Source organism: Myotis yumanensis, unplaced genomic scaffold (genome assembly GCF_028538775.1).
Source record: "Myotis yumanensis isolate MYYU_CA2020_CCGP unplaced genomic scaffold, mMyoYum1.0.hap1 SCAF_24, whole genome shotgun sequence".
NCBI classification, from domain to species: domain Eukaryota; kingdom Metazoa; phylum Chordata; class Mammalia; order Chiroptera; family Vespertilionidae; genus Myotis; species Myotis yumanensis.
Window position 1 is genome coordinate 2,863,413 of NW_027223775.1, and position 10,015 is coordinate 2,873,427.

The following is a 10,015-nucleotide window of genomic DNA, read 5'->3' on the forward strand; positions in this document are numbered from 1 at the left end:
TGCCTCAGTAATCAATAACCATATGTGGGACAAAGGTAACAAGAACATCCCAGATGACTGGGGTTAGGGCGATCCAATTACTGCCCTTCCCGGGGACCACGGGCAGATAGGTAATTCTCCCTCAGCCCCTTCTTGATCCCCCTCTGTTGGGAGATGCTTACTGGCACCTCCAGAAAAGGAATTATCCTGACCCAATAAACATTGACATAGACAGTAAACAGTCTTTGTGTCCCACTTAGGAAGGGCTCAGGATGCAGCTAATGAGACTTTAAACAGCAAAGGATAACAACATCAGTACTTCTCCCCACTCCAGGTCCTTGCTGACCCCTTGTGGCCTTAGATAGTGACTACTGAGCACCATGCTCTGCTCCTACTCCTGTCCTCCCTCCCCAGCTCATTACTGGGTCCCCTGGCCCTTCTGATCCCATTCATGATGCTTTAACTTCCTCCAGAATGCCTTATGTTGGGCAAAGACGTGTAGCCCATGGTAAAGCCTTTCTTCTTTGAAAGCAAGGATACACCTTTGGACAGACCCCGTCCATTTTGAGAGGTGTCGACAGCACCCTCTCGTTAATGGTTTCCCCACCTTGGTAGGAACGCCTTGTAACTTAGAGGGGATGGAAGCCACCTGCGAAGCACAGAGAAGACCTCTGACCGAGCATGGAACCCTAGACTCCCCACAGGTCTCTGGATAATGAGAATCCCATGAGCTTGGCATAGAGGTTAGGTCATGTCAGCTATCCACAAGCAAGTGAACCATGACGATCAAGATTGCTAACTTCTGGGTCCAGTTCTGTGGGTTCTGGTCCAGAAGTGATAGCAACTTGAAAACGTCACCTGTCTTCTGTGCTGACAAGGGTAGGTGTCTGAGGAAAATTGCAATGTCAGTGACTACCCAAGAGAAGGTATTGAGAACCTATGAATTGGGAGTTAACATCAGGCCCCTGTCCTCCTGAAGTGTACACAGCCCCTGTCCCCTGACAAAGTATAACATGTCCTTTTTCTTTCCATTTTTTTCATGGCAGTTATTTTTTTTTAAATCTTTATTGTTGAAAGTATTACATATGTCTGTTTCCTTCCCCCCATCGACCCTTCAGCAGGCTACCCCAGCTCCCTTCCCCAGGCCATGACCACCCCCATTGTCTGCTTCTGTGTGTAATGCATACATTCACACAAGGTCTTTGGTTGGTTATCTCTCAGCCATCATCCTTTCACCCTCCCCTGCCTTCCCTGTGAGTTTCCACAGTCTGTCCATGCTTCCATGTCTCTGACTCCATTTTTTAAAATCAATTTATTTTGTTCATGCATTTCCAAATAAGAGTGAGATCACGTGATACTTGTGTAGCTCTGGCTGGCTTATTCCCTTAGCATAATGCTCTATAGGTTCACCCATGCTTATCAAATGAAAGAGCTCTTCCTTTTTTTCTGCTGAGTAGTATTCCATTGTGTACATGTACAGCAGTTTGTTTTTCTTATGCACTCACCTGCTGATAGGCACGTAGGTGCTTTCCAAATCTTAGCAATTGTAAATTGTGCTGCTATGAATATAGGGGGACATAAATTCTTTCTGATGTGTGTTTTGGGTTTCCTCAAATAAATGGCTAGAAGTGAGATGGCAGGGTCATATGGGAGTTCCGTTTTCAATTTTTTTATGGACATCCCATTTTGTTTTTCATTATGGCTGCACCAGTCTGCTTTCCCATCATCAGAGTGCTAGGGTGCCCTTTCCTCCACAAGCTTGCCAGCACTTGTCATTAGTTGATGGTACCCATTCTGACAGGAGTGAGGTGATTCCTCATTGTCCTTTTAATTTCCTCAATGTCCTTTTGGTTTCTGGTATGTTGAAGGTGCTCTTTACATGTTGACCTTTATACTCTACCTTCATATTTAGGGTTTTGTAGTAGCTAATGATTAGATTTGGCTCATAATTTTTGTTGAGTTCATAGGTCCATTTATTTGACTTATGAAGAATAATTGATGGCCATTCCCTTTTTTGCTACTTTCTAAGCACAACAAAATGTAGTTTGTGTAGACATTATTCCTCAATTTCTTCTTTCAACAGATATTTACACGTGTTCCTTCTGAGTGCCGAGTAATTGTTCTGAATAAGAAAAACCCCCTATTTTATTGAGCAATGAGTTTTGAGGTAAAGATAACAGGTATTCTGGGTAAAGAAAGCAAGTACTATTATGCACAGGAATGTTGAGAAGGAAAATAAGGGTGGTAATTTAGGCAGAATTAGTTGGGGCACTAGAAAACGCTTTTATTCATAAAAAGTCAAGGGAACCAAGGGGTATTAGCTAAATCTTAAATGTTGGGAATGAGGCAGAGGTGCATAGATCTCTAGGAAATATTTTAGACCCAGAATATGTGAATGGCTCTTATGGCTGTCATTCTGTGTCAGGGCCCCTGTGTGGCAGAAATCTTATTGGGATTTGTTTACAAAAGTAATACCATATTTCCTTACTAAAGTTGTTTATGTGGATCAGTTACTATCCCATGAGTTATGTTTACACAGCCAATTTGACTTTGGGACATCAGGGAATTTAAGCACGTACGATACTGAAAATACTATATTTTAAAATGTTGTAGTCATGGACCCATTTAAGTAAAAATAGCTGAGTGATGTAAACATAGTATAGATTAGGTTAGGATTCTATTTCATAATAGAAAAGATGAAATCATTTAAAACTGTAAGCAAAGACATGCAATTCAAACTGCGAATTTTTACTTTTAACATTTTAACCGGAGATATAATAAAAATAATACAGACTATAAGTAAAATAACCAATCACTCTGAACAGATGATTCAATACTTTATTTCCAAACTAGTACACACTTGTAGACCACCTGGGCACACTTTAAAATAAATAAAAGCTGACAACACAAAAATGAAGTAAGAGAAAGCAATGCATGTAATCTCTCATCATATAATCAACATATATGGCCCACACTTTTTCCTCCACCTTAGTGGTTTCCTGAGACCCCACCCCATCTAACTGGCAGCTCCAGACACGCTGTTTGTAGCAGCTTTTCCATATGTATGGCCTGGCCTGGCTCAGGCTTCAGACTTCTCTAACACCTATCAAACAAGCAGCAGCTGGTTCAGAAAAAAATGTTAAAAACAACCCAAGATCCAGCACTAGCAGCAGTCTGCATTGCTTCATGCTGCGTCTCTCCTGGGCATTTCCAAGCCCAATACAAATAGCAGCCATCTCCAGACAGCCCCCAGCTCCTGCCGGGTGTCCCTAAGCTGTGACTGACTTTGCCCCTCCTGGGAGGCCCCAGAGACAGTGCACCTTCTGGACAGCTTCAAAACCTATCAGCTTACAGCTCTATACACCCACAAGCGACACACTCCAGGGGCAGACTCAGTGAGCTTGAAAGCCCCACTGAAGCAAGCCCTGCTCTATAGGAGGGTCTCATGCACAGCACCTCTCCCGCTGTGGTTCAGCTGGTCCTCACAGCAAATTGGCTTGCAGGTCAGTTCCACCCAGGGATGCCAACAGCAATCAAGGCTCAACTACAGCAAGACTGAACACACAGGCCACACAGGTACACCTGGAAGTCCTAGCTCAGGTGACTGGGCAGGCTGAGCCACTAGGCCCTATAGAACAGCAATGACACAAGGACACTCTACCTAGTCAGGAGACACAGAAAATCTACCTAGTACATAGAAACAAACCAGGGAAGCACCCAAGATGCAGAGACAAAGGAATGATATGCCAGCAAGCCAACTACTGCATACAGAGTTCAAGACAATGGTTATAAGTTTGCTCATAGATCTTAATGAGCGCTTCAAGGACGTATTGAAACAATAGTCTTAGTGAGAACACCAAAGACTTTAAAGAACCAGAAAGAAGCTGGAAAGGTGTTGCTGTCTTTGTGTTGTAGGTAGCAGGGAACTGTAATAGTATTGGGCAAAGACCTCACAAGAGGCTGTGGAAGCAGCATCTCCTGCATTTGAGCCTGCTTGGAAAGAGGCAGGGCTACAGAAGAAGAGACACCAGGCCTTAGAAGGCCTTGGGATGTTGTTCCCTTCTTTCAGGGTGTTTTTGGGAGGAGGAGGGAAGAATGACAGACTTCTGATGAGAAGTCTTGTAATTTGGCCAGAAAATAGGGAACTTGTACACTACAGGAGTGCAGGGGCCTGACATGAGCTCTCAACTCCCTTGGCTTGGGCGCTCACTCACATAGACATGCCATGGTCAGTCAGAAGACAGCTGACCTCTTCAAGATGGAGGCACTGCTCAACAGAAGCCATGGCCCTGTCCTATGAGTGTGAATGTTTACATATGTGTGTGGGGAGGAGGGCGGGGGTTCCCTCAGACCACCTACACCCTCTCCAATCCGGGACCACTTTCTCCTAATTGCTCACCTGCCTGCCTGTCTGGTCACCCCTAACTCCCCCCCACACCCTGTCAGCCTGTTCGACACTCACTGCCTCTGCGTGCTGGCCTAATCACTCCTAAATGCCCCACCTGCTGGCCTGGTCACCACCAACTGCCCCTCCGCTAACCTAGTCGCCCTTCACTGCACCCAATGGCCTAATCATCCCCAAAACCCCCTGCCAGCCTGGTTGCCCCAACTGCACCCCGCCTTGCCACACTGGTCACTTCTAACTGTCCTGCTGCTGGACTGGTCACCTCTTATTGCCCCAACCCCAGCTGGCCTGGTCGCCCCCAACTGCTCCTCTGCTGTGCTGGTTGGCCCCTACTGTCCCCCTTGTCTGCCTGGCTGCCCCACACCCTGCCTCCCACCAGCATATTCTCCCACACAACTTGCTGTTCACTTATTTGGTTGTCCCTCACTAACCCCCTACCAGTCTGGTCATAGGCAGCCATCTGGAGATGATGTGAAGATTAATTTGCATATTAGCTCTTCATTATATAGGAGCATGACATTGTGATCTGAGAGGGTGCTTGATATGACTTCCACCTTGTTAAATTTGAAGAGAGTTTGCTTGTGTCTCAAGTGGTCTATATTTGAAAAGGTCCTATGTACACTTAAGTAGAATGTATATTCTGTATCTTTGGGGTGAAATGTTCTGAAGATGTCGCTTAATTCTGTCCGATCTAGTGAGGTGCGTAGGATTGTTGTCTCTTTCCTGATTCGTTTTTTTTTGCCTAGAGGATTTATCCAGTGTTGTCAATGAGGTATTAAGGTCCCCTACTATGATTTTATTGCTGCCGATCTCTCCCTTGATATATTCCAGTTGTTTTTTTCTGTTTTTAGTATTTCACGCTTCTGCAATGGATGCATATATGTTTACCAGAGTTTTATTCCCTTGTAATCTTGACCCCATTAGTAATATGATATGGTCTTCTTTTCTCCTTTGATGGCCTCCACTTTGAGGTTTATTTTTTCTGATATAAGTTTTGTTCGCCCAGGTTATTTTTTCATTTCCCTGTTCCTAAAAACATTTTTTCCAGCTGTCCACTTTCAGTCTGTATGAGTCCCTTGTACTGAGGTGGGTCTCTTGTAGACAGCATATATATGGGTCACGTTTTCTTCTCATTTCAGGCACTGAATGTCTTTTGAATGGAGCATTTAGTCCATTTATTTTTAAGATAATTAGTGATAGGTACTTGTTTTAGCCATTTTTGTTCTTTCTCCTTATGGTCTTTCTTACCCTTCTATTTCTTCATTTTATGACAGACCCTTTAACATTTCTTGCGTTACGCTCGTCTTAGTAATAAACTCCCTCAGCCTTTTTGTTTGTTCATTTGCTTTGTCTGTGAAGCTCCTGAAATCTCCTCCAATGTTAAATGAGAGCCTGGCTGGATAGAGAAATCTTGGAGTCAGCTCCCTCCTTTGAACCAATTTGTACACTTCTTCCCGTTCACTTGTAGCTCCATGTGTTTATATTGAGAAATCATTTGATAATCTAATGGGAGATCCTTTGCAGGTAACTCTCTGATTCTGTCTTGCAGCCTTAAGATTCTGTTTGTGCTGTTACCATTTGCCATTGTAATTACAATGTGTATTCATCTTGTTTGAGACTCTCTGTGCTTATGTGACTTTTTCTTCCCCAGGTCAGGGAAGTTTTCTGTCATTGATTCTTCTAATAGGTTTCCTAATCCTTGTTCCTCTTCTTGTTCTCCTGACACACCTATTCTACATAAATTACTTTCATTCATGATGTAGCAAAGCTCCCTTAGGCTCTCCTCCTGGTTTCTAATTTTTCCCCAATTGCTATTCAGATTGTGTTGTTCTCTGGGTGTCTCTGCCCTATCTTCTAAAGCACCAATTTGGGAGACAGAGGGGCTCCTGAGGGCAGCGTGTTTCCTTTCAGTTCCACTAGGGGGCCTTCAACTGAAGGGCGCCTGAGGATTCACAGTGCACCCCAGGGCCTTTGCACCAGGAAAGACAGGGCAGGAGGAATGGCCCAGGAGGCTTTAAGCTTCATCTCAGTCCAGGAAAGTGTTGATACCCAGGACTCAAGGGCACAGGCGGTTCAGAGGGCAGCTTTGGGGCTGGAGCAGGAGGACTTCATGAAGGTGGGGGAGGCTGAGACCCTGGAACTGAGGTTGGACACAGGCCAGGAAGTTTGGCTAGATCTTGAGTGGGGGGCAGGGGAGGACTGGGTGGCTGCAGAGCAGTGTGTGGAGGGAGAGGAGAGTGAGGTGCAGCAGGGAACCCAGAGTGAGGAGGAAAGGGAAGACAAGGAGGGCCTGGGGGAGGAGTTGCAGGCACAGGCTCACTTTGTCCTGTGGACAGAGGGCCTTCTGCAGGTGGTGCCATGGCAGGCCACTAAGGGCGGGTGGAGGTTTTCCCAGATCTGCAGGTGGGGAGGGAGGAGGAGGTGGTGAGTGAAGAGCTGAGGCTGGAGGCACAAGTGACTGGGGATCTGCAAGGGAGTGACCACCAGGAGGAAGGGTGGATAGAGGAGCAATTAATTGCAGGGGGACATTTTGTCTTGCAGCAGGTGGGGGAGGGCACCATGGAGGCAGTGGAAAAGGTGAAAGAGGTGGATCCTCAGTCAGAGGCCAAATCAAATCCAGAAGAAGAGGAACCAGTGCAGCAGGAGCAGGCCCAGTCAGGGCCCAAAGCCAAGTTAATCAGCTCACCTCTGGAGGTGCTCCAGGCCCTTCCTTTGGAGATGGAGCTCATGAACGAGGAAGCCAGCAGGGCCTTCTCTCGGCTCAGGTGCAGGACTCGGCAGAGGCTCAAGCCCTATTTCGAACTGAGAAGCCTCAATATCGGGCGCATCCCTGGGTTCTGGCTCACAGCTGTATCCTTGAGGGTAGAGGAGCAGGATCACAAGGAGCATGGGACAGTGCAGGAGAATGGTGTAAGCAGGGATGGTTCCCATAGAAAAGAACATTGAGGACAAGGTCGGGGCAGTGTGCCCCAGTCTGGCCCAGAATCCTGGAGACACCCTCTGTCTTATACAGGCCCCATAGAAGCGGTAACGGAGGGTCCAGGGGCAGAGCTCCAACACAGAGGCACCCATACAGCAGGGGCTGATGCCCACAGAGAGCGCTGTGTTGCAGGGGCTCTTCTGGGACTAACTAACGCTACCCTCCAGGCTGTCTGTATTTCCAATTCGTCAGTCAGAAGCAGGAATGTGTGATGTGTAGTCTGTCAAGCCCTCAGCACAAAACAATCTGGTGGGTATCAGGGTCTGTCAGGAAACAGAGTGGTGCTGTGCCCCTTTCTGCCTTTCATGGAGAAAGAGTGGCCTAAAGGAAGGAGAGGCCAGGCCAGGCTGTACTTTCTAGCTGGTCCATGCCCAGCTCCCAGGGTGCAGGCTCCTTGACCCATAGCAGATGGTCAACCACCCAGAGTTGTCGGCCTTGTCCAGAGTCCAAGATGACAATATGCTCAGCCACATGATCGATTTGAAGGTCAGGCCTCCTGCTCCACAGAGTGGTGGAGGGGATGTGGGGAAATGGCCTGTCCCTGAAACAGCTACAGGCGGAGCCCTGGGTTGCAACTTCACTCCCTGTGTCCACTTTTCTTCTGCAGGTGAGGGAAGTCAGGCAGACCTGGGGTTGCAACACCATGAGCCTGTACTTCTGCAGCAACCCCTACTTCCGCAACCATGTGATTGTGAAGGAGTATCTCATCACCCTCACAGGTAAGAGGAGGCTCCCTGCATGGGCTGCAGCTGGTGGTGGGCAGGGTGGGAAGGTGCTGTGCCCAGCTTCACATACCCCTCTCCTGCAAGATACAGGCTGTCCCTTGCCACCCCCGTACCAGCATTGTGAACGAGAAGCCTACAGCCAGGGGCACCAGGACAGCAGCCCCAGCTTCTTCTACTGGTTTTCTGACCACAGGGTGGCAGGATCTGGCAGGATTGCTGAGATGGGATGTCACTGGCCATGCCAGCATACAGCCTCCTATGTCCGCCTGCTGCTTGGGTTTCTATTCGGGTCCCTGTGGTCTCCTGACCCAGGTCTGTTTGCCCTACCAGATCATCAGCAAGGACCTGTGGCTCCATTCCCTCAAGTACTATGCGAGGACCATTGCCCCCAGTGAGTGGACAGGACAGGTGAGGAGGGACTGCTTGGGCTCTCCCCCGGTGTGCTGCCAGTTTCCTGGGCCATTCCTTTTCTCTCACAGGGACACCTGGATGCTGGGAGGGATATAGCCTGAGACACCAGGTCCTCATGGTGTGGGCATGAGACAGGAACCACCAGCACAACAAGGGCAGTGCAATTCCAGTAAAGGCAGAGGGGGTTAGGCAGGGGGAGGTAGTGTGCATGTCCACTGTCACTCAGTCAAAGCAGATTCCTTGAGCCACTCCTCTGAACTCTCCCTCTAGGCCGCCCAAGCACCTTCAGGCCTTGCCACCTGCCCCTCAATAGGGGCTGGCATGACATGTTCTTCCTGTACTGCTTTTCATAGGTGTCTGCGAATCTTCCTCATGCCAAGGCCTAGGCTGCTGTGCTGCCACACCATGTTGCTCTATTGCTGGCCAGCTAATCTCCTATTTCCCTAAGGTCTCCTCTTCCTCCTTGGTCCAGTGGTATAGGCCTGCTCCTTATCAGTATCGTAGGGTGCAACGTGTGGGCCACAGAGCTGGTGGAATCCTTTGGGACCCCAGTTGCCACACTGAGGTGAACAATGGCTTTGCATCCTTGGTGGAGGTTCCTCAATCTTTTTATTTACTTAGGTTTTGCAAGGAGAATACCTAATATATTTACCCTCCCTAACTGGAAAACAGGGCAGCATGCCATGAAGTAGTAACACACTGATTCATTTTGTATGCAGTTCACTTCAAAGTCTCTATGTACTTATGGTCATGGACACATTGGATGATGCAGGGCCATGAATATAACTCACCATCCAAACACATTGATTTGTATGTTTGCAGTAAAATCAGACAAATTTGATTTTGTGGGAAACTTTGTTCTGAAAATTTTAACACTACAAATGTTCAAATTAAATATTTAAGTATATTGTAATTAAATGAACACTTATGATAAAAACTTTAATAATTCAAATTTTGCATTCTAGCCTGAAATTTCATAAAGGGAACAATAATTCTTGCTTCTTCCTCAATCCCACCGTTTGCTTTTAGTCATGCTTCAATAACAGAAGACAATTTCTTTACAAATTAAATGTAAACCATAACTTAGCATTATCTTTTTTATTTCTGTGTATACTTGCTTTGTCACAGGGGCTTCCCCTATGACTCCTCCAGAGGACCCCAATAGTTTAGCTACTGTACTGCAGGATTCACTCTCTTGTGTAGATGATGAATCCTATAATCGCCACCAACATCATGCTAAGGACCTCTTACAGAGGAGTCCCATCAGCTGTTGCAGTAATTGCTATGCCCCCTCCATCATATCCATCTCGTCTGCGGCTGTAATAATCATCACAGGGATTCCTTCCACCATAAGTCAGAGGGGCCCTCATGTTGGTGATGCTCCACATGAGCCTCCTGTAAAGTCAGTGACCAAATAACAATACTTTAACATTTTAACAAATAATTTTAAGTCAGTATGACATGACCCTAGTAAAGTCTTAAATAGTTGGAAACCTATGCTTTTATACACCTGTG

The 10,015-nt window shown here is 46.9% G+C and overlaps 1 protein-coding gene across 1 annotated transcript; it reads left to right on the top strand.

Annotated features, from left to right (window-relative positions):
- The first annotated feature begins 6,943 nt into the window (after positions 1-6,943).
- Positions 6,944-8,601, top strand: LOC139000660 (testis-specific Y-encoded protein 4-like). The gene is made up of 5 exons (XM_070402796.1): positions 6,944-7,294; positions 7,972-8,083; positions 8,174-8,283; positions 8,420-8,497; positions 8,569-8,601. Exons 1-5 carry the CDS (start codon positions 6,944-6,946, stop codon positions 8,599-8,601), a joined length of 684 nt encoding a protein of 227 aa, XP_070258897.1.
- The last annotated feature ends 1,414 nt before the right edge of the window (positions 8,602-10,015 follow it).

Excerpts from the sequence above, each read along its gene's own strand:
- LOC139000660 (XM_070402796.1), top strand. The coding sequence starts at position 6,944 with ATGGAGGCAGTGGAAAAGGTGAAAGAGGTGGATCCTCAGTCAGAGGCC. Across the intron at positions 7,295-7,971 it reads GGACAGTGCAGGAGAATGGT|GTGAGGGAAGTCAGGCAGAC; the intron begins GTAAGCAGGGAT and ends TTTCTTCTGCAG. Across the intron at positions 8,284-8,419 it reads ACTGGTTTTCTGACCACAGG|ATCATCAGCAAGGACCTGTG; the intron begins GTGGCAGGATCT and ends TTGCCCTACCAG.